The sequence below is a fragment of the Emydura macquarii genome, unplaced genomic scaffold (assembly GCF_026122565.2).
Source record: "Emydura macquarii macquarii isolate MOO-44397 ecotype Brisbane River unplaced genomic scaffold, CSIRO-AGI_Emac_v2 contig_265, whole genome shotgun sequence".
Classification (NCBI taxonomy): domain Eukaryota; kingdom Metazoa; phylum Chordata; order Testudines; family Chelidae; genus Emydura; species Emydura macquarii.
Window position 1 is genome coordinate 35878 of NW_027130402.1, and position 24412 is coordinate 60289.

The 24412-nt window shown below is 44.2% G+C and overlaps 1 protein-coding gene across 1 annotated transcript; it reads right to left on the reverse strand.

Moving 5' to 3' along the window:
• Positions 1 to 12362: 12362 nt before the first annotated feature.
• On the reverse strand, positions 12363 to 13340 carry LOC137153597 (olfactory receptor 5AP2-like). Its single transcript, XM_067549120.1, has one exon. It carries the CDS (start codon positions 13338 to 13340, stop codon positions 12363 to 12365), a length of 978 nt encoding a protein of 325 aa, XP_067405221.1.
• Positions 13341 to 24412: the final 11072 nt, after the last annotated feature.

The following is a 24412-nucleotide window of genomic DNA, read 5'->3' on the forward strand; positions in this document are numbered from 1 at the left end:
TCCACTTCGATGGACAACACTGACCCAATCTCTGGCTGGGTTCTCTGTTGTGTCCTTGGATGCATAAGAAATGATCTGGAGAAAGAAACTTTATCATACCGTCACCCGCTGTGCTTTTTTTGTATTAAGTTGTTGGGATTTCATTATCAGATTTTATTGTCTATCACAGAGAAACAATAATCAGCTGGGATGTAGTCAGGGTTTTGCTTAGATATTTAATGGAGTTTGTGCCTTACACAACATGTCAGCTCTGTGCATTATCAGATGTGACATACCCTTCTCCCCCACCCCGGGATGAATGCTTAGCCAACAGAACGGAGAAAAATACCAGCATCCTCTATGTATCAGAGCTGAGCAGGAGAGGTTGATAGAACTGTCCAACAATCTCATTTTCTGATATGTTACATAGACACAGCACAGGACCATAAACATTCTGCCTCAGTAACTCCATAGAGATTATCTCCATTTCTTTTTCACATCAGTCCTGAGATATTCAATGGGAGCTTTCAACTTAATTCAATGGGGCTGATTGTCTAGATCACCTGGGCAGCTTTGAAAACACAGTAATTGTCTAGGATTCTCTACATGTTTTTGTGAAAGCCACATATTGACCGACGGCTTTGTTCGTGGCGTCCCTGACCTCCCTGTCTCTCAGGCTGTAGATGAGGGGGTTTACCAGGGGAGTCAGGACCATCTAGCAAAGTGAGAGCACTTTCTTTAGAGTTCCCAGTGTATCGAGTGTTGATAGCATGGAGACACTCAGTAGGGTCAGATAGAAAATGGTCACCACAATGAGGTGAGAGGAGCAGGTGGAAAAGGCCTTTTGCCTCCCGATGGCAGAAGGGATTCTCAGGATGTTACCGATGATACATACATAGGACGTCAAGGAATGGAGGCAGGGTGAAAACACAGGCTAGTAGGAAATTCAGTGCTACGATAAGGTGTGTGTCCCCGCAGGAAAGCTTTAACAATGGGATCACAATGGAAATGGTCAATTTCGTTTAGGCCACAGAATATAAATTGGGACATGAACAATATAACGATGGAAACACCCAAAGAACCGTTTAACCAGGACCAGCAGCCAACTGGAGGCAAAACCAGGTACTCATAAGAGTTGAATAGTGCAGGGGTTTACATATCGCTAAATACAGATCATAAGACATCACTGCTAGGAGACAGCACTCTGTACCTACTAGAGAACCAAATAAATACAGCTGTGTGATGCAGCCACCGACTGAGATGGTTCTATCCCCAGTCAGGAGACTGGTCAGTATCTTGGGCAGGATGGCGGAAGAGTAGCAGATCTCCAGGCAGGACAAATTCCCCAGGAAGAAGTACATGGGGGTGTGGAGGTGCCGATCAGCCACGATTAGCGCCATGACGAGGCTGTTTCCAGACACTGTTGCAATATAAATCACAAAAAACATCATAAAGAGAAGAATTTTCAGGTCAGGCAGATCCCCAAATCCCAGGAGGATGAATTCCGCAATGGCTGTTTGGTTTCCCCTCTTTGTGTCTGGCATGGGTGGAGACTAAGAACAATAAAGCGAACTGTGGAATTGAATTGGAAGAATATAGAGCTGAAAGTTAGTCAAATGTCATGATTAATTCCATAAATATTCAGAAACTCTCCTGGTTACCAGCTGAAATTTTCAGGCCAAATGTTGACTTCAGAGCAAAGTGCCAAATGTCTCAGTCTGAGAACAGAACATTGATACCCATGAAGACCACCCTCTGCCCTTTGAGAGCAATAACTACAGTAACACCAGTCCATAGTGTAGGCCCTAGCATTGTGACCACTGTGATGTAGGCCTGAACCAGAGCAGGCCTGGACCATGGATACATATTTGAAGCTTAAGGGTTAATCCTCACACTAAGAAAGAACAAAATCAGGCATTGTAGATAGGGATGTTCCGGACACATTGATTGTTTGTTCATGCCACCCCAGGCTCCACTATGATAATTGACTGCTTGAACATATGAGTGGGAACATCCTGCCTAAACTTTATGTGATTAACATTTATGAGACATTGGGGCCCTGTTTGTGAATATCTATGTATGAATGTTTGGGAACATCCTGAAATCTAACTGTGATAATTTACAAGTGAAGAAAAGTGCCCAATGCGTATCAGGAATGTGGTTGATGTATAAGTCATGGGCAATGAGAGGGCAAATAAGATTTCTTTTATTTCCTTTTAGTAAAATTGGTATTAATAAAATTGATGTAGGTATAAGGATATTATTTTATTATGTTAATAAATAAATATAAAATAATGTACCGATATAATGGAATAAGAATGTAATGATTTTTAGTAAGTATGAATGAGGAGTGAATGCAGTTTGAGTCTGCCAAGACAAGACAGCGAGGAAGTAATTGCTGAGGTAATGGTTCTCAGCCATCAAGGGCAGGAGGGAGGAAATATGCTTTTGTTTAAAGAACCTTTACAACCCAGATGGCCGAAGGTCAAGATAACCCTGGAAAGCAGGGGAGTTAACACCCAGGGACAGGAAGAAGCAGGAATAAAGAAATAATGAGAAAGCTGTCACACTTGTGATTTCAAATGCAATTGATGATTATATCAAACGAGACTATCTGACATGACAAAATCCATAGAGCCGAATGGGGATGGATAAGTATAAAAATGAGGTGAAGAAACCTGGACTTTGGGCTTGTTCTGCAAACCCCAAGGAGCATCGTGTCGCGACCGACAGAGCCCGGCTCCACCCTCGTGTCTGAATCACCTGGCCAGTGATTAAGCTCGGGCAACACAGGGACTAGTAATTATATCCCTTCTGCAGAACTCTATGTGTGTGTGTGAGTGAGAGTGCGTTTTAGGCAATTGCTTTTTCAAATATTTTCTGTATTCGTAATAAACGCGACATACTGCTTTATCCCCTGAATAATATCCTGCTGTTTATTTCATAAGTGTAACATTTTGGTGGAGAATTACGAAAGGGGGAGAACTGGTATATGTTGCAAATATTATTGAATTCGGTGTGCACACCTGTTTAAAAGAATAATACATATATATATATATCGCCATTTTTGCGGGGGAGTGTAGCTGCATTATTATATTGATTATACTGCCATTTGTAGAGCGTTGTAACCACACCATTTTATTGTATTTTATAAGGCACTGTAGCCACACTATTTCTGCTGTATAGCCACATGTAGGGTGTTGTAGCTGCACCCCAGAATCTTGGTACCAAAACAGGGATAGATTTGGGACCATGCTAGGGAATCAGGATGTTTAGGAAGAAACAGCCTAAGAACCCCTCACCCTCAGGGGACAACCCAAACATCAAACCCCAATCCCTATCTTTCATTAAGGATATTTCCCTTTTTAGTAATATATTGCAGAAATTCGGACCAAGCCCCTGGACAGAGCAGGCTTTAGCAGACGTCCATACCTTAACAGACTTAGAGGGAAAACTGACCCAGTATCTGGCAGTGTACAACCCCTCTGGAACAAAACAAAAAGATGCAGCAGCAATTTGGCACCTGTGGGAAGTCTATAATACAGGCTACCTATGGTCTGCATTCAACCAGAAATCAATTGCCTCCCTAAAAAAAGAAAACATTGGAGGAAATTATCTGGTCTAAAGCTAAAATTGAAAGGGAAAATCAAGCAGTGCAGGGGATACTGACCCTGAAGGATCTGTTACAGATACAAATCCCAGTGTTAACTACGTAGCAATGTTAAAACACATCTCTTTAGAGGATGGAATTTAGGATGGGGCAAAACCAGGCTGAAGTGTGAGCCTCTCCCAGGAGTGACCCTCTGCACTCCATAACGATGGTGGGCTGACAACACAGGAAGGAGAAAGGCACCGGGGAAGAAAGATATCACCCCTGAACTCAGAAACCATCTGCCATAGGCTACTCTGTGGTTTGGGCTAGTAACATTTTATCACCACTCACTCCCCCATGGCCACTCACTCTGAGCCAGATGCCCAGCTGGTGTCAAGTGGCCATAGCTCCATGGGAGTCAAGGACCTTTCACAAGACACATACTTCATTTTTCCCATTGCTAAACACAGACTGGCTCTGCCGTGGGAAGTGGAGGCTAAAACTGTTAATATTCTCAATACATATTTGTTCCCCTATTTGGTAGGTGATATAGAAACACAGTCAAGAAGCTTACCTGGACGACTGCAGTTTGAAGCAATGAGCTCTTATTTCTCAGGGCTGGAATGGATGAGCAGCTGCTGCAGCCTGTCTTAGAACACGCTTTTCCTCCTCCATGTATAAAATGCCGAGGTCTCCTAGTATTTGTGTCCTTCTCTATGGAAGTCTACATTTCCCTTGTGAAGCGGGGGAGCCTGGGGAGATAGTGCTGTGTTTTCTGTGGAGATGGTGCAAACAACTGACCTGATGCAACCAACATCCCACACCCACAAATTGCCTTCCTGCTGCCTGTTGCATGAGATTATTGATGTGCACGGCTGAAATGTCACACAGCATCTAAAGAGGCATGGCCCTGCAGAGACTGACCCTGCTGCGTCATCTTCACTCATCTCAGCTGTCCCACGGCCTCCAATGGGAACAACTGCATAACTAACCATGGCTAAGAGGAGTCAGGCCTGCCAGATTGGGTGTTGGAGCCGTGTTGTCTAACGCCCTCCTCGCTCAGTTCCCAAACACAGTTCACCGGAAAGCAACAGTCCAGAGTCCACTCTGCAGGCAATGAGATGGGTTTATTGGGGTCTGTAGAAAGGCGCTGTGGTCACCCTGCCCCCAGTGGACATAACTGGCCCCTGCAGGCCCAGCCACCTGGAAGCAGAGGGGTGGAGCCTGGCCTAGGCTTGGCAGTATAAAAGACAGGACCCAGAGCTCAGTCTGGGAGAGATGGCTGCCAGAGGCAGACATGCTGCCCCGCTGGCTGAGGCCTAGGCCAGAGTGGAGCTGAGCTGATACCAGGGATGCTTCCCTCCCGGAGCAGAGACTCCGACCATCCCCAGACTGACCCGGGCCTGGAGACTGGGTAGGGCCTTCACGTAGCTGAACCAGGCCACCTGGCCCCGGTGGCAGGACCTGGCCATCAGGCCCTAACTACTGGCCTGACCCACCCAACCCCCGGTACTGGACCGAGACTCCTGAGCAACCCAGATGGGAGATACCCCCCGAGGCCAGGCGGGACCTGGAGGAGCTGCCTGATGCCTACCCCCCAGAGATGGGACAGGACCTGGACAATCTACCTGAGGTCGAGCCATTCCCCGAGCCCTGTGACCTAGAGGAGCTGCCCCTCGCAAAGGAGCTCCCCGCCTTGCCGCCTGTGTACGAGGCGGGAGTGGAGGGTCTACCCTGGACCGAGCAGCTCAGCAACCCCGAGGGCCCTGACAAGCCAGGTACCTGGGGATACAGGGAGGAAGTGGCCCAGGGACATCCATAGTCAGTGGCTGAGACAGGAGCAAGCCCCGTCTGCGTGTTGCGGCGGAAGCCCCGCCGACTGAGAGGCAAACGCCTTTGCCACTGCTAGGGCCCTGGGCTGGGACGCAGTGGAGATGGGTGGGCCTGCGTCTCCCTCCCCCCTTCCCTAGCCATCCTGGGAGATCCTCCACCTCCCTACCACTCCAGAGAGCGAACCCACTGTTTGCCCGCCCTGCCTAAGGGCCGGGGCGACAGACTCCTAAACGACTCCTAATTCCCCTTAGCGGAGGTTCTGTGGCCTTCCTCGGAGCCTGGGCCTGAGGAAGGGTCACGATGCACCCGCTGGGCCGTGCCGCCTGCTTACAGGGTCAAACAGGCAAGCATCAAATTACAGCCCTTCACACCAGCCCGGCTTGTCTCTATACATGGATAGTGTTCCTTCCCCCTCACCATAGCTCTATGCAATGAGAGAACGCTCCTTTTCCCTAACTATGGCTCCATACACTGCTGGAGCCCCCTCTTCCCCCTCCTTCTTCTTGGTAGGCTTAATTATAGCTCTAGCCCCCTGCTCTCCACCCCTGGCCCTAGTACCACCTCTTCCAATATATGGTCATGTTACTTTTTGGAGGGTATTAGGTACAGGGTCTTTAACACCGCCCCCTTTGTACTCCATAGGAGGGGGTAGGGAGTAAGGTTACATCTGGTCATCTTCCAGTAATCTCAGTGCTTTTCTCCTTCTCTCCCTTCCTGCTGCTGGGTTACTATAGGAAGGTTTACTTGGATCTGTCCCTTTATCTTCTCTCATTACAGAGAGGCAAAACTTTTACTCTCTTTGGGGCTGAGATTATTCTTGAGCTTTCACTCATATTCCTTTCTTACTTGCCTTCTAATTTTCTTGGGTTAAAAGCAAGGCCAAAAGCAAGATTATTATTTTGTCTTTCACCTTATTTACTTCTCTTTCTCCCAACAGAAACTGAATGTAAAGTAAAATGAATCTGTAGTTTGCAAATGAGAGAGTTGGATGAGAGGAAATCTCTCTCTTGCTCTCTCTGTCTCTCTCTCTATTACATAGACAGGCACACAAGGCCAGTAGAAATATTTCTCCCAAGGAATTTGGATATGATTACTAATTACTAATGATTATGTATTTGTTTAACAATATTGACTCCCGTCTGCTGAGTGGAAGCAGAATTCAGGGCCTTGCAGATTGGTTTGCCATGACAGGAGACTTCAGTGAGGTAGAGTTTGTTGGTGTAACTTTGTTTATTGACGTTACAAGCACCAGTCCTGGAGCAGAGATGGTCATAAACACATGCAGGGAGGGCCATCTTTTAAGGAGCTCAGCCCAACCTCCAGGAGCTGGGCTAGCTTGCAAGGATCTTCCCCCACAAAATGATTACAGCCCAGGCGCTAAGGGTGAAAGCCGGGTCATCCCTGGTGAGTGAGAGCTAGACACGGGCCAGGCAGGATCCTCCTCCGAATTGCACAGCACCAGACTGAGAATACCCGTAAGCTCCTCTCTATACTGTTGCATGCACAAACTGTTCACATATTTCTGATGCAATGTTCTCTGGTAGTCAGTTTCCTAACATCTATTGCAATTGCCTCCTTGAAGTTCCAGTGTCATTCCTGGGATGTGCCATATGGGCTGCTTGACCATTTCTGCATGTTGGATTCTAATTTCGGAGAGGTTTCTGTCTCTCCCAAAGGGACAGAAAATAAATCATTTGGAATGGGAAAGGAAATGTCCAGGATTCTCAGTCCTGAGACTGCCGTGATTATGCACAGTGGGAAACCTTGTTTTAAAGTATACACCTTATCTTTCTGTTCTCTTTGATTTGGGTAAAGTTCCTCTGAAGTGTCACCCAGGAGTTCTCCGGTCTGTAACCGCAAAAGTGCCCAAAAGACTGTAGAGATGAGAGCAGGAAAAGACTTTCTGGAAACATATCCTCTACCTTCAGCTGCCTCTGCCTGGTTACTGTTCCCACAGCGGGTCAGAAGAGATGGACAGTGCAAAGCGGTAAAAATGAATGTTTCCATCCATCTAGCTTTGTTTATAAAGGGACTTTTATCGGTTTAACTAAGTCGCTCAGTGGTGTGGATTTCTCAGTGACGTAGTTAAACCGAGCTAATTTTTTGATGTAGACCAGGTCTAAGTCTGGGGACTCCTGTGTTGCCTCTGTAGACAGAACAAAGAGCAGCCCTATGTGTTCAGCCCTCTAAACACACTTGGCCTCGCTGGATGAGATAATTGCTTTGCCTGATTGGAGTGTAGGCTGGGGGTTTCAAAGGAGCTGGTCTGAACTCATCCGGCCTTTATTAAGCAGCACCTCTCTGGGTGTGTCTGGTCATCTGTTTTGATAAATAAGACATTAAAAATTACAGAGACAAGTGAGAGGTCTTCAAGTCACCAGGGCCTGATGAAATACAAGTTAGAATACTCAAGGAGCTGACTGAGGATATATCTGAGACATAACCGATTATCTCAGACAAATCATGGAAGATGAGAGAGCATCCAAAGGATTGGAAAAGGGCTAATATAGGGCCAATCTATAAAAAGGGGAAATAAAGACAACCTGGGGAACTACAGTAACCTCAGTACCTGGAAAAATAGCGGAGCAAACAATTTAGCAATCAATTTGCAAACCCCTAGAAGATAATAAGGTGATAAGTAACCATCAGCATGGATTTGTCAAGGAGAAATCGTGTCAAGCCAGCCTACCAGCTTTCTTTGACAGGTATAGCAGGGAAGTGGTAGATGTGGTTCTTGCCCCTCTGGCTTCTCACCCCTCCCATTCCACCTCGGGAGCAGAAGCAGCTGGCCTCTAGCTGCCCAGCTTTCTTGTCTTGTCTACGGATGGCCTAGATCAGTGGTTCTCACCCAGGGTTATGTGTACTCCTGGGGGTACGCAGAGGTCTTCCAGGAGGTACATCCACTCATCTAAATATCTGCCTAGTTTTACAACAGGCTACATAAAAAGCACCAGCAAAGTCAGTGCTAACTAAAAATGAGCATGTGGGCAAGACTCACTCATCTCACTGGAGTAACTTCTGATTTATTCCAGTGACAACAGAACCTGCCTGGTGCAAAGTAGGGCAAAATGTGTCCTCTAATTCACCTTCCACGAGTGTGAATGGCTGTAGGAGGCACACTTTGCATGGCCTGGAGTTGGAGCAAGTGACTCTGCGTCTCTCACTTTGCCCATATGGAAGGTGGAGATTCAGTTCAATATGCAAGACGGCTCCTGCCTCCAGAGGTCAAGCAGACACCTGAGTTTTCTCTTTCCCTATAAACCTCTCAGGCCCCAAAGAATACTTGAATAGAAACACTATATGCCAGTTTCATGTGGCTTTGCTGCCTTTCCTGTGAATGCCAAGAATCCATGGTGCTAAACAAGAGTGAGAGAGAAAAAGAGAGAGAGAAATTGTGTATGGAGATAGAGAGAGAGAGAGAGAGAGAGAGAGAGAGAGAGATGATAGATGATAGGCTGGAGTGCATAGTAAAGGTCAGACTGTGATTCCTTCACTCATATGGGTAAACAGGTACTGTCACTAGTAGCTCCCTTGACTTCAGTCGGACTGTTTGAGTGTGTAACCATTCACTAATGTGACCAAGGGGTTCGTAAAATGGCCCTCAGTTAGCACCCAGAACTGGTCACTAGCACCTGAGGGGGCAGATTTTAACCAGTGTGATGTGGTCATAAACACAATCTGTATCCCCATTCCCGGAGCCGAGCAGCCCTTAACTGGTCTGATGGTTCTGCTAACAGCACATGGACCAAACTTATCCAGGGTGTAATCTCACTGCCTATAGTGGAGTTACTCCTGGAAGAAATCTGGCCCCCTGATGTTTACACAGAACTGGCTGGATTCCCCTCGATGCCCTTCGGAATTAATAGCTGTTTTTTCTCTACTGAGGAAGCATTGCCTAGGCCCCAAAGACATTTCCACTGCTTGCTACTCTGGGACCCAGTCGGGGATATTCCTCTTGTGAGAATGAAGTCATGCCTCAATTCGGCTACACATCATTGAACCAGAGCCTCATCTGGTGAAAATCAACCCAGCACCATTCACTTGCGTGAGGTGATGCCAAATTACTCCGGCTGAGGACCTGGCCCAGCATGTTTTCTTCCTCCTGTATGTTCAATCCTGTGAGGTCTCATTTACCTGCTTTAATTTTACGTTACTTTTATTTTCATCTTAAGCACAACTGAGACGTCTGTAAGCACCTCCAGCCCCTAGACATTTAGTGTAATGGGCCAAATTTATCCCGAATGTAACATTGTGCACTCCAGCAGTGCTACACCAATGGATGGATTTTAACAATGCCTTCTGAAATCTGTGTGCAGTTGGAACTCTTTTTCATGATCATTGCACAGACTTTTTAATAATGCCCAGTGGGACCCATTAATCTTAATGACCCCTCATTGTCAACTGATTAGTAGAGCTTAATTGTGAAGGGATAAATAGATAAAACTTACAGATCAATAATGTTGTTATAATCAAAGTCCATATGGGCACTAGATCAGGTAGCTATTAGGGGGTTCGATACTGACATGTTGGGCATCTGCGATACACCTAAAATGAACATATATGGATATTTTTTCCCAATATGTTAATCCAAGTTTCAAGATGACTGAAAAGCTAAATTTGATATCTTCCGTTGTTGTTTGCTTTGTTGTTGTAGCGATATTCGTCCCAGGGAATTTGAGAGACAAAATGGGTGAGGTAATATTTTTTCTTGGACCAACTTTTGAACTGCACATAGCTCTTCTTCAGGTCTGGGAAAGGTACTCGCTAAATAAAAGAGGAACAAATTGATTAGGATATGTAACTAACATATATTTTAAGGGAACTTGCCCATTAACACCTCTGCAGTCAGAGGAGAGATAAGGGAAGTTAGCAGGTTACAGATTTTTATTAAGACCATGATTTTTAGTGTCTAGCAAAATTATGAATTTTAACTCCGATCTGAGAGATCAGATATGGACTGATAATTTTGTGAAAAGTGTTTGCTCACGGGAAAAATGATTTTTTTGTCTTTAATCATTTAATCAACAGTGAGGTGGCAACATTTTCAGATGATTCAAATGACTCAAGATAGTGAAGTCCAAAGCGGGCTGCAAAGAGTTACAAAAGAATCACACTATACTGGATTACTGGGCAACAAAATGGTAGATGAAATTCAATTCTGGTCAGAGCAAAGTAATGCACCTTGGAAGAAGTGATCCCAACTATATATACAAAATGATGGGTTTAAATTAGCTGTTGTCACACAAGAAAGGTGTAGGAGAGTAAAGAGTTAAAAGCTGGACATGTGGTCAGGCCAAAGCTACAGGGAATGGGGTCAAGGCAAGGACAAATCTTGTTTCTGTTAATTGATGTAAATTTTAGTTAGAGTCTGTTTTTTTTTCTTTTTTTCCTTACTTCCTGGCCATCTGTGCTGGGAACGAGGTTAATAAAATACTTATTGCTATTTCTGTGCAAGGCCTTTTGGTGAGAAGAAAGCATTATCTTTCTTCTCCCCCGGCATACCTTTACTTCAAAGAATGTTAGTGTAAAATTTATAGGTTTTAAGGTGATGTGCCTGCCCTCTGTATGGTAATCCTGTAAACAACAAACAGGGGCGGGTATATTTATATTCATTATGTAGTTGTTAATATTCATTTTATAGGTGTCAATGTAACCAAATAAGGGTCTATGAGGAGTTGCCGGAAATGTATACATATACATACTCTTATGGATAAAAGGATTGTAAAGTAACCCCCTTGTTGCTCACTCGTGGCGTCGAGATGGAATGAGCAGGCAATAAAGGGTTCCGTCTCCTCAATCCACCCCGGGGACAACCTGTTTGGTTATTTCTAACAAAAGGGATCATGGCATCATTGTAGATAGTTCTCTGAAAACATCTGCTTAATGTCCAGCAGCAGTCAAAAAAGATAACAGAATATTAGGAACCATTAGAAAATGGAGAGATAATAAGAGAAAATATCATAATACCACAATATAAATCCATGGTATGTCAACACCTTGAGTACTCTGCACAAATCGGGTTGCTCCATCTCAAAGGAATGATCTGCTATCCTTGTGCTGTGTCACTGATTTTAACTTGGCAAGGGAGGTGGATAGGCTTGGATGGACAAGTCTGTCTTTAATGCCTCCTATTGGTACATAGCACTAATAGGAACAAACACAGGCAATTACCATCCCTCACAGAGGCATTTCAGATAATCGAACTGCAGCATGTAAATGATCAGGAGAGGAAGCATGCAGATTGGTTGAGTCACCATGGCCCCCCTGAATAGTGACTTGAGCTGTTGACGTAGCCGTGTGTACAATTGATTCCTAATTTAATAATTAGACACAATTTTATTAACAATTTGGCTTCATTGAAATCCATTGAAACTGGTGCCCACACATATATTTCAAATGAGTTATAACATTGTAGAAAGTGTGAAGAATACATTTTATTCCAGATTTAAGATCACTTGGGACAAAGCAAGGAGAGATAACAAAAGCTAAATTTATTCAAGAGCACATTTTTAATTATTTTATTCTCATGAATTAATTAAGATATATTTGCAAACTCAGAGAATAAGTAATACAGCCACACTCAGAGAATAAGTAATCAAAGTTCAGGGAGAATACACGTTAGTCTTCAGATAATAGAGTGGGAGTGAGGTGCAGGGAAAGTCTCAGGATTTGGCTTCTTGTCCTACTTTCCCCTCAAGTTTTGTCATGTGGCCACACCTGTGCTCCACTCTTGGATTCAGGAAGTCCTGATACTGATAGACATGAATTCATGAGTTCAACAGGCACATAAAGATGAGTATGAACTATTCATATGTTTATGTTTGCAAGCTCATATTCTCAATGAGTGGTCCATAATCTATCGATCTATCTATCGATCTATCTATCTATCCCCTTACAACCTATCCATCTATCCATCCATTCATCCATCCCCTTACACTCTATCTAGCTATCTATCATCTTAGCTTGAAATATCCATTTTCCTGTTAAAGACAAAAAATCTAATGCCAGCTTTACTCAAAGCTTCCTTTACCTCCTTGTTTCTCAGGCTGTATATGAGGGGGTTGAGCAGTGGGGTCAGGACTCCATAGAAAACAGAGAATATTTTGTTCAGGTCCCTCAGTGCAGCAGAGTTTGATAGCAGATACACAGTGACTAACGTCCCATAGAAAATTGTCACCACAATAAGGTGGGAGGAGCAGGTGGAAAAGGCCTTTTGCCTCCCAGTGGTGGAAGGGATTCGCAGGATGGTGGCAATGATGGAAACATAAGATGCCAGGGTTAATAGAAATGGAGGCAAAGTGAATATGGAGCAGAGTATCAAAGCAGCAACGTCCAATGAGTGTGTGTCACTGCAGGCCAACTTTATTATTGGGTTTAAATCACAAAAGAAATGGTCAAGTTCATTGGTGCCACAGAAAGTGAGTTGTAACATCAGTGACATGGTTGGCAAAGGAGCCAGAAATCCACTTACCCAAGAGCAAGCTGTCATCTGGAGGCAGATCCTGCCATTCATAAGGGCTGCGTAATGCAGTGGTTTGCATATCGCTAAATACCGGTCGTAAGACATCAGAGAGAAGAGGAGACACTCAGTCGCCACCAGGGACCCAAAGATATAGAATTGTGTGATGCAGCCACTAAAAGAAATGGTTCTGTCCCCAGTCAGGAGACTGGCCAGCATCCTGGGCAGGAGGGTGGAGGTGTAGCAGGTTTCCAAGCAGGACAAGTTCCCCAGGAAGAAGTACATGGGGGTGTGAAGGTGCTGATCAGTCACAACGAGTGCAATAATGAGGATGTTCCCAGCCATGGTTACAACGTAGATCACTAGAAACAGCAGGAAGAGAAGGGTCTGCAGTTGAGGGAGATCCCCGAATCCCAGGAGGATGAATTCTGTGATGATCGTTTGATTTCCTGGGTGTTTGTTTGCCACGGGTTTCATCTACGGGAATTAAACAAATTCTGCAATGTATAGTCTAACATCCTTTTCAAAACAGTCAATATTTTAATTCTGATGTTCCCCTACTGGTTACCATTCAAATGGTGGAGTCAAACCTTCACATGGCAGAGACATTCTGGGTTAAATTTTCAAAAGCGTCTAAATTCAATCTCATTGGAAATGTTTCTTATGTCTGATATCTCTATGGCTGAACTCCTCTCACCTTCAGCCTCCTTAACATTCTTGTATATTATTTTAGCCAGAATGCCTGTGAATATCAGTAGCGTTTAAGAGAATTAAATGCCACTTTCTTGTGTTCATACAAAAATATCAGCCATATCCCATGACTGAGATAATACCTCATTTACCCATATTTACACTGCAGATTCCAATGGAGATGATTTGACTCCAGGGAGTTGGGATCTCTTGATTCCTCCACAGTTTGACCATGGTCTTGTTACTTTTTTCCTCTATGCCCCAGTTCCCTCCTCTACAAAATCATTGACAATGATCTCATTTAACTTTTCTTCATGTGATCCGAAATTTATGAAGCATATACTCAGTTGCTGTTGTGTAAAATGGAGATGATATGTGTGACACTTTGCAAAATTCTTTAATATCTATGATATTGAGTGCTATACAACAACTAAGGCTATGTCTACATTGATGGCTTCAAATTTGCCGCCATCAGATCGATTTATCTGGATGGATTGAGCGGAAGTGAAGACCCACTCAATCAATCCGGAAGTCGATCTATTAAAACCACCTCCGGAAAAAGTGTAGCACTGTGTCAATGGGTACGCACTATCCATCAGCGCAGCATAGTGAAGACATGCAAGAATTCAGAGGCAGTTAATGGAAGATACGCGCTAAGTGTAGACCAGACTGTATTCCGAAGAGGCGGAGAAATCGTGGTCTGAGATCTTGGTAGTGAGAAAAGAGCAGGTAGACGAGCACTTAGCCACACTGTTAGTTTATTTAAGCTGCTAGCAGCTGTTATACTAATTCAGGCTGTTAGAGTTATAAATCAGGTGCTTACCACAATGAAAAAGGGGAAGCCCATCATCCTTTCTATAAGTGAATTGCAACCAGGGGGTGAACCTGCCACGCTGCGTCTGATGTATCCTCTACAGGTCAGCGGAGAGCTTCAGGACAGGGTGGCACCCGGGGGGGTCCCAATATATTTCTTCCCCCCACTTCCAGCAATATGATCACTGGTTATATCTCAATCCACTTGGGGATTGGGCCCTAACACTTGTTATTTTCTCTGCTATTGGCACTTAGCTGTGGTTACTTGTTTTCATCTTTAGCTGCTCTATTTCAAACTCATATCTAGGTCATGGTGCGGTTAACATATTTCCTGAGTTTCTACTCAGGTCATGAGGCACCTAGCTTTGCTTGGGAGGCCTGCTTTTGCTCATAAAGCCTAGTTATTATTATTTGTGCTAACTCAGGCCTAGTCTTGCCATTCACGCTACCCTTGCGTCACAAAATTCTTCTGCGGTGTCCTACACAGGCCTAAGTGTTGTCATACACATGACCATAGATAACTTTAATACACTGTGGGAAGAGACACTAAGAATACCTCACAGTCACTTCAAACTTTTAAATTTAAACCTCAGTTTCTGCAGATGTGGCATCAAACGAGTGTTTAACACATATAATTTTTAAAGATTTCCTCCCCCCTATATTATCTATATACTGATCAAATCTTTTCAAAAGGTATGTTCATTTCTGGACAAGGGTATGTATGCCCCGTTCTTTCTGACAGCCATAGAACACCTAAAATTTATGAGTAACATTTTCAAAAATGCCCAAGGGGGTCAGATTTAGAAAAATATTCAGGCACCTAAACTTGTGGATAGGCTTCTGAACATCTTAAAGAAGACCAGATGGATAGCTAGATTAATGCCACCTTGGCTAAGGTTGATGTTATAGTTTGAGGTGCATGTCTTCATCCAGTTGTTAATACCGTTTGGTTTTATGAATGCTATTTCTAATTGTGACCATTGTTCTGGATAAGATCACCTCTTCTGTAGGAGGAAACATGAACAGGTCCTGGGGAAGTGATGCCCGTAGAGCAATCTCAATGTCATCAAGAGCCATCGACACTGTTGTCAGGCGAACCTTGTAAATTTACACTGACTATAAGGGCATGCCTCACACAGTGGGAACCTGTAATTCAGATTACGGAGCTATCCAGAAGGAAATTAATCCACCTTCGAATTTTGGCTGAAATCAGAATGAAGGGGCTGAGGTTTTCAAAATGGGTAAAGGGTTTTCAGTGGGATTTATTCATCTAATTTCCATAAGAGGAGATTTTAAAGGGGGAAAAAAAAGGCAGTTAGGTTGAAAGGTAATTTATTCTCTATCCATAGAGACGCAAAAAAATACAATGCATGTGGGCTTATATCAAATGCCAAATTTTGGCCATGACTGATTGGGTTGATATTAAAACTTACGTAATAATATTCCAGGAACGTCACCCTGTGTGTCACTCTGAAATCTATTAAGCCTGAAAATCAAACAGGAATCCCACAACTGGTGGAAAGATGGACACATTGGTGAGGCCGTGTACAAAAAGATAGGGCAATCAACTAGGGAGAGGTCAGAAAAGCTAAAGCAAAAATGAGTTACACCTACAAAGGAACGTAAAAGGGAAGAAGGAGAGGAATTATAACTACATTAGAAACAAGAGGAAAATGAAGGAAAGTGTAGGTCCCCTAGTCAGTGGGGAAGCAGAGCTAATAATAGACGACATCAAAAAAGCCGACAAATCAGCACAACAACCCACACAAAAACACTACCAGTGCTCACAATAACCTTACACACACATAGTCCCTCACCTCAGCACATTCTCACACAAATCAGCACAAGAATCCCAGCACAACACAACCCACACACAAATTAAACAACCCGCACACACATTAACCCAAACCTCACACTGAAGCCCAGATTGTCTGTTAAGTTTGTGCAAAATGATGGAAACAACTAGAAGAAAAGTTCAGACCTCTTTCTATTTAGATTAGTAACAGATTCAATTATTACTGGGATTCACAGTCTATCATTCACTTTTTAAGTTCTCAGCCACATTTTGGCTTTTTCACTTAGGTGACTTTACACATTACACCTGTACAATTCCACAGGCATTCAGCTACTAGTGATGAGCTAAGTAGATTGCATCCAAGGATAGAAGATAGCACCAACAACTTGTCTGACATAGCAGCAAAAGCTGAAGAAACGTTTCAAAGAAGAGGGACCTCAGACAAATTTGAAAATATTCATTCTAAGTTTTTAATAACCCTTGATTAATCACTATCGGGTGGAAACCAAGATGTTACATTCATTTCCCCTTCCTGCCATGTCCTTCCCTTCTCTTCCCTCACTTCCCATTACTTTACCTTCCTGTTCTTCTGATTTTTTAAATCTGTTCTCCAGAAAAAAAAAACTAAAAAAATAGAAAAAATGAGTGCATTTATCAGTGCATTGCAGTAATGGAGTGAATATTTAAAATGAAATAAAAGATTTAAACCTTTTGAAGAATGAATTAGGAAGCAATACCGCTCTACTTACACCAGCATGAATCATAAGTAACTGCACTGAAGTCAGTCGAGACGCACTGCTATAAAACTGGGGCTAGTAGAGAATGACACCAGGAAAGAGATGTCTTTGTCTGCCTCTTCGATTTGTGAATGTCTCGATATTCCTGCCTAACACACATGCACAGACACAATGTGCCACTTTTTCAGCACCATTCCCCATGTGCTGGGCTGCAATCACCTATATCTGCTTTTCTTACCACACGGGAATTCTTCCCAAAGAGACTCTACTGTGATGTTACCAGGCAGCCTGGGCAACCCTTAGTAACCACTGACAAAGAGGTCAGCTTGCCCGAATGCTGCAAGGTTTTCTCAAACTGCGATGGGATTTAGAAAGGATGGCTTCAATCTGCGGGTGCTGGAATAGCTGAGGAGCAGTCGCTTGGTTGTCAGACAAAGCACAACATGACTGGGGGACACCTGGCCATTGTTTTGCTGTGGCTGTGCTGTAGAACGATGCTATGTCGCTGTAATGTGATGTGTTGACGCACTGACACTGACACAGGATGGAGATGTTGTCAAAAACTAGCCAGCCAGGTGTACCGTGGTTAAAGGGGACTCTCCAGCACCCTCTTTTCATCCTAAGGAGCAGATCCAGCCCTGCTGTTTCCAACATCTTTGATGGTGTTAGACCATCAATACCTCATACCACTTACTTCCCTTCATCAGCATTTTAGGATCTCCATCAGTCTTCCCAAAGGTGGAAAGGAAGGGAAATGTCTCCTTTCTCTCTTCCTCCTCCAGAGTGCTGAGTATCTTCTTTCCTCCTTCATGTCCCAGCCCTCCTGGAGTATGATCTTCCCACCACACTGCATGGATACTTCAAACCGTGTTGTCCACTGAGGCAGGAAGGAAGAACCGGGTTCCTGGGTGGAGTTGTTCTCTTCCCTCAGCTCCCCCTGTCCTTTCCCATGAATCACACTCAAAGATAGGGAAGTTGTGCATCTCACCAGTCAGGCACGGCTCTGCCTTAGTTCTGCAGTAGCCTGGAAGGAGCCTTTCTAATACATAAACTCCAGAAAAAACAGCTACATGTAAGGTGGCTGTCGTCCCCTTTCTGAAACACACTGTCTGTTTGGTTGGGTGTCTCCCAAAACTTTATATGTTTGTTTTGGTTTTTTTTTTGTTTGGTTGTTTGTTGGGTCTCTCCCAAAACTTTTTACATTTTACATGTGCTTTTTACAATACATCTTACTTAGCAATGACGTAGGGAACCTTTTGCCTCTATCCTCTAAACGATTGGCGTTCACAGGTTAACATAAGCGAAGCACAGTCGTATGACCATTAGCGTAGGTAAAATGGCTTTAGGATTACCCTAGATTTTGGGGAACTGGGAATATCTTGCTTAAGAGGGGAGTTGGTACGTAATCAGCACTGAACTGATACTAGGTTTGGATATTTTAGGGTAAAATCATTGGCAGATGTTTAATGGAAAATTATCTTTAGCAACAGTTGGCGTAAATGGTAATGAGCTAAAAGGCATTAATGGAATAGCCTAACGGATAATGGCACCCTGGTATTCTTAGGATGTGGAAGTTATCTATGGCATGGGAGGATGGGCATTAGAATCAATATTCATGACAGTCCCTAAACCCTATCATGTGCCAGGCCAGTAGGTAGGAATGAGAGAGCTTTCATCATTAGACCCTCCATTGTCATTGTTCGTTACCAACCCTCAGGTCTGGTCCTGTGTGTCTTACCAACAGACCCCCAAGGAAGGGTGTGAGTATTTAAGTATATGAGCATATGCAGGCAAGGAGATCCCTAATGTTATATTACTGCTATTTGTGTATGTGGTTTGAAGCTCTCTTGCTTTCCTGATTGTTCCAATAAATGTGGCTAAGGGTTACCGGAGATGTCATTGCAACAGAGCCAGGTCCTGGGAAGAAGACCTGGGATGTGTAAGATATAACCTGTTTTTTCCAGAGTGCATTCCAGAGAGTATTGTTACTGGTGTTTGCTGTGCACGTCGTGTGAGGTTCCTTGGTCCTTTAACACGCTCTATTTTCCCCTTCCTTTTTTACACTTGCTGGTGAATAAATTTTACGTGGTTTAAAATCAATCTAGTGATCACTGAATCAGGGAAGTGGCCGGTAAGGAGGTGGGTGAACGAACCACAATGAAACTGGTAGTTAAGAAAGGGACCTGTGGGTTACAGTGGATAAGAAGCTGGATATGAGTCAGCAGTGTGCCCTGGTTGCCAAGAAGGCTAATAGCATATTGGGCTGCATTACTAGGAGCAATGCCAGGAGATCGAGGGAAGTGATTATTCCCCTCTATTCGGCACTGGTGAGGCCACATTTGGAGTATTGTGTCCAGTTTTGGACCCCTCACTACACAAAGTATGGGGACAATTTGGAGACAGTCCACTGCAGGGCAACAAAAATGATGAGAGGGCTGGAGCACATGACTGATGAGGAGAGGCTGAGGGAATTGGGCTTGTTTAGTCTGAAAAAGAGAAGAATGAGGGGGGGATTTGATAGCAGCCTTCAACTACCTGAAGGAGGGTTCCAGGGAGGATGGAGCTTGGATGTTCTCAATGGTGGTAAATAACAGAACAAGGAGCAATGGTGTCAAGTTGCAGTGGGGGAAGTCTAGGTTGGATATTAGGAAAAAATTTTCACTAGGCAGGTGGTGAAGCACTGGAATGGGTTACCTAGGGAGGTGGTGGAATCTCCATCTTTAGAGGTTTTTAAACTGTGGCTTGACAAAGCCCTGGCTGGGATGATTTATCTGCAGTTAGTCCTGCTTTGAGCAGGGGTTTGTGGAATCAAAGAAATAAGCATTACATTTATTAATAGAATTCTTGGCCTGAAACTGGTCATGGAAGGCCTGGCCTGAAGTTGTAGCCTGAAACTGAAATAGAAGCCCCAGGCTAAACCATTAACAGAAGGCCTCAACTGAAATTAGGATAAAGATGTTAAAGTCCCACAAGAGGTCTCTGAACCACACCCGAGAGGCAAGTTCTCTGTTGAGCCTTAAGTCTTATTGAAGTCTGTGAACAGACTTCACCTGTTTGATAAGTACCAGTACTTGTCCCTTTGTCTTACCGGCCCCACAGAGACTCACATCATTGTATACTCAAGTGACTCATTGGGCGTCTCTGGGAGGGCGTCTGGTGTGCCCACTATGCATTGTGATTTTTTAAGTATAAACTGTTAATCCAATCCCACTATACGATCAACATGTAAATGAACCTAAGCAACCCCTATATAAGTCTTTTGTATCTGTTAACCAGTTGAAGTACATTTGCTCAGCATCCAGACATGCTGCTTGACTTCCCTATAGCCACCTGGGTTTTCCCTCTGGCTATAGTATTCCCCATAGCTATGGTTATGTGATTGTGTGTGTCACAATTAAAGCTGCACCCGATCCAACTCTAAAATGTAGCAGTGTGATTCTTTTCCACGACAGGTTGGACTAGATGACCTCCTGAGGTCCCCCTAATCTTCTATGATTCTATAGTGAAGCATCCTGAGGATCCTGGGCCAGCCTTTCTCTGGTTGAGAAGACTCCACTCTATGGAGGAGAGGAAGGGGAGCTCTTGATGTCAGTCAGTAAAGGGAGTTGGGTCAGGGACTGAGATATTTTCACCATCCAAGTCCACCATAAGCTAGGAAAATTTCCCACCATACTTGGATCACTTCCCGTCTTACATATGGGCACCCCTCATGTTCTCATAAAAGTCAGTGTCCATCATTCAGGAACTTGCTGGTTTTTTTACCCGGGAAAACTTCTGATGATGTCCATGGGGTTACTATATGAGTCAGAAGTAGGCACAAGGATTCATACACAGATGAATTTTGATCTCTTGCCCTAACCCATTGTCCCTCAAAGCTAATGGGAAGACATAACTGCCCCAGGTTTGGCATTATTCAGCTTGTCTCATGGACGAGTACAACTGGAAATGCCAGGCCTTCTCCAACCATGCTGGCTTTCATCTCTCCACCTTGGTGGATCAGGAAGACCTCAGGCAGTTTGGTGCCTGTTGTCTCCTAGTGTAAATACGCACAATTTATGTGCTGAAGATCTTGTCTCCCTCTCGTGTCTTGACCCAGCAACTGTAGCAGCCTGCTACTGACTCACATACAAAGATGTTATTCCTTTGGGTCACATGGTAGAGGCCGAAGTTTCACAATAGGTGATTCAGGAGTCAATACCTTTTGTAGATAGATAGATAGATGGGTGTGTATGGGGATAGATCGACAGATCGATAGATCGATAGATATATAGATAGATAGATACTGAACTGATACATCTTAATAATTACTCTGTACTCTTATGCTCCATGGAGAAAGAGGTGCTTAATGAGTTATCTTATCAGTACTCTGGACTAACATTACATACTGGTGCAAAGACCATACATCAGAGGTTGGGAAAGAAAATTCAGATAGTCCTACTCAGACAATGTACAAATTCTTTGGAGTCAGATGGAAGTAGTTGCCCACCCTGTTCCCATGGTTTTGTTGGTGGTGGTGGTGATGTTTTGTTGGTTTTTTTTTTTCTAAATTAGATCCATAAATAGCCGATGGGGAGCATTTATCAATCTATCTATTTATCTGTCTGTCTACCAACCTGATCTAAAACAGCCCAGAAGTGATAACCTTTTGAGCATGATGCAAATGTGTAGCAGTGGATTGTGTAATTTTAGCCTTTAGTGCCAGCAAGGTAGACAATGCCTGACCTTCTAATTCTGCACTATTTAAATGGCTTCTTATATCTGTAATTAAAACATGCTGAGATTTTACTGTAATCCACCCGAGAAATGCTCTAAGAATCACGACTTTCTCTTAAATCCTTTAGGCCACGTAGCTCCATAAGAAGGTTCTCTAACACTGCACCAGGCAGAGGCTCAGATTTTTAAAGGTACTTAAGCACCAAGCTGACACTAAAATCAAGGGGAGTTTTATGCTTCAATGTCTGAAAGAATCTGGCCTGGAGCCTTTGCAAGCAATTAAATCTTCCCTGGCTAATAAATTGAGGCTGGAATTTCAAAGAAGGTTTGTTACATTCAGAGGGATGAGATCCTGGAACAGCCTTCTAACTGGAGTTATGAGAGCAAACGAGAGTGAAGATGGAGCTTGATAAACTGATTAAAAGGATTATAGGATCAGGTCACCAGTGACAGCAGAGACTGGACCTGATGACGAGGAGGTTCCTCTACTTTCTTCAGATATTTTGCAGATTCAGTATTGAAGATATTTATCTATGCCCTTTGATCACTGACTTCTATCCCCTGTTGTCCTTCCTTTCTCAGTTTCCATGGCTCCTTTTCACAAAACCATTTTCTGTTTTCATCACCTTCCAGCTGCATTCCCTGGGACCTTCTTTGGTAGGTTCATAGAATCATAGAATCATAGAATATTAGAGTTGGAAGGGACCTCAGGAGGTCATCTAGTCCAACCCCCTGCTCAAAGCAGGACTAACCTCTGCTATATCATCCCAACCAGGGCTTTGTCAAGCCGCAGCTTAAAAACCTCTAAGGATGGAGATTCCACCACCTCCCTAGGTAACCCATTCCAGTGCTTCACCACCCTCCTAGTAAAAAACTTTTTCCTAATGTCCAACCTAGACCTCCCTCCCTGCAACTTAAGACCATTGCTCCTTGTTCTGTCATCTGCCACCACCGAGAACAGCCTAGCCCCATCCTCCCTAGAACCCCCTTTCAGGTAGTTAAAGGCCACTATCAAATCCCCCCTCACTCTTCTCTTTTGCAGACTAAACAAGCCCAGTTTCCTCAGCCTCTCCTCATAAGTCCTGTGCTCCAGCCCCCTAATCATTTTTGTTGCCCTCCGCTGGACTCTCTCCAACTTGTCCACATCCTTTTTGTATTGGGGGGCCCAAAACTGGACACAGTATTCTAAATGCGGCCTCACCAATGCCGAATAGAGGGGAATAATCACTTCCCGTGACCTGCTAGCAATGCCCCTCCTAATGCAGCCCAATATGCCATTGGCCTTCTTGCCAACCATGGCACACTGCTGACTCATATCCAGCTTTTTATCCACTGTTACCCCCAGGTCCTTTTCTGCAGAGCTGCTGCCCAGCTCGTCGGTCCCCAGTCTATAGCTGTGCATGGGATTCTTTCTTCCTAAGTGGAGGACTCTGCACTTATCTTTGTTGAACCTCATTAGATTTCTTTTGGCCCAATCCTCCAGTTTGTTTAGGTCACTCTGTATCCTATCCCTACCTTGCAGGGTATCTACCACTCCCCCCAGCTTAGTGTCGTCCGCAAACTTGCTGAGGGTGCAATCTACCCCATCCTCCAGATCATTAATAAAGATGTTGAACAAAACCGGCCCCAGGACCCACCCCTGGGGAACTCCGCTTGTGACTGGTTGCCAGATAGACATGGAGCCATTGATCACTACTCGTTGAGCCCTATGCTCTAGCCAGTTCTCTATCCATTTTATAGTCCATTCATCCAACCCATACTTCTTTAACTTGCTGATAAGAATACTGTGAGAAACCGTATCAAAAGCTTTGCTAAAGTCAAGGTATATCACATCCACCGCCTTCCCCACATCCACAGAGCCAGTCACCTCATCATAGAAAGCAATCAGGTTGGTCAGGCATGACTTTCCCTTGGTGAATCCGTGTTGACTGTTCCTGATCACCTTCCTCTCTTCCAAGTGCCTTCAAATGGATTCCTTAAGGACCTGCTCCATGATCTTTCCAGGGATTGAGGTGAGGCTGACCGGTCTGTAGTTCCCCGGATCCTCTTTCCTCCCTTTTTTGAAGATGGGCACTAGATTTGCTTTTTTCCAGTCCTCAGGGACCTCCCCCTGTTGCCACGAGCTTTCAAAGATAATAGCCAATGGCTCTGAAATCACCTCAGCCAACTCCCTCAGCACCCTCGGGTGCATTGCATCCAGCCCCATGGACTTGTGAATGTCCAATCCTTCTAAATAGTCTTGAACCTGTTCCTTCAGCACTGCGGGATGTTTGCCTCCTTCCCATTCTGTGCCACCCAGTACAGCAGTCTGGGAGCTGATCTTGTCTGTGAAGACAGAGGCAAAAAAGGCATTGAGTACCTCAGCTTTCTCAGGTTCCTCTTGTAGAGAAGTCAGATCATTGCATTCATTCATCAAACGTCATGCTCCCAGATGAGGGGACTGTTTAAAACTGGAACATTGTATCAAAACTTTTGCCATAATCCAAAACACAAAAGAGACAACACTCCCCCTCTACCTCCAGTTGCACAAGCCCACTGTGAGAATCTTCCGAGAGATGTCCATGCATCTGCCGACTCTGAGAAAGTGTGTGGCACAACCACTGATTTTCACAGAATCCTAAAATTGTGGGGCTGGAAGGGACCTCAAGTCCAGCCCCCTGCACTGAGGCAGGACCAAGTAAACCTAGACCTCCCTGATAGGTGTTTGTCCAACCAGTTCTTAAAAACCTCCAGTGACGGGGATTCTACAACCTCTCTTGGAAGCCTATTCTAGAGTTTAACCACATTTGTGATTACAAGGT

What these genes read in the sequence shown, in the direction of transcription:
- LOC137153597 (XM_067549120.1), bottom strand. Translation starts at nt 13,340, where the DNA reads ATGAAACCCGTGGCAAACAAACACCCAGGAAATCAAACGATCATCACA.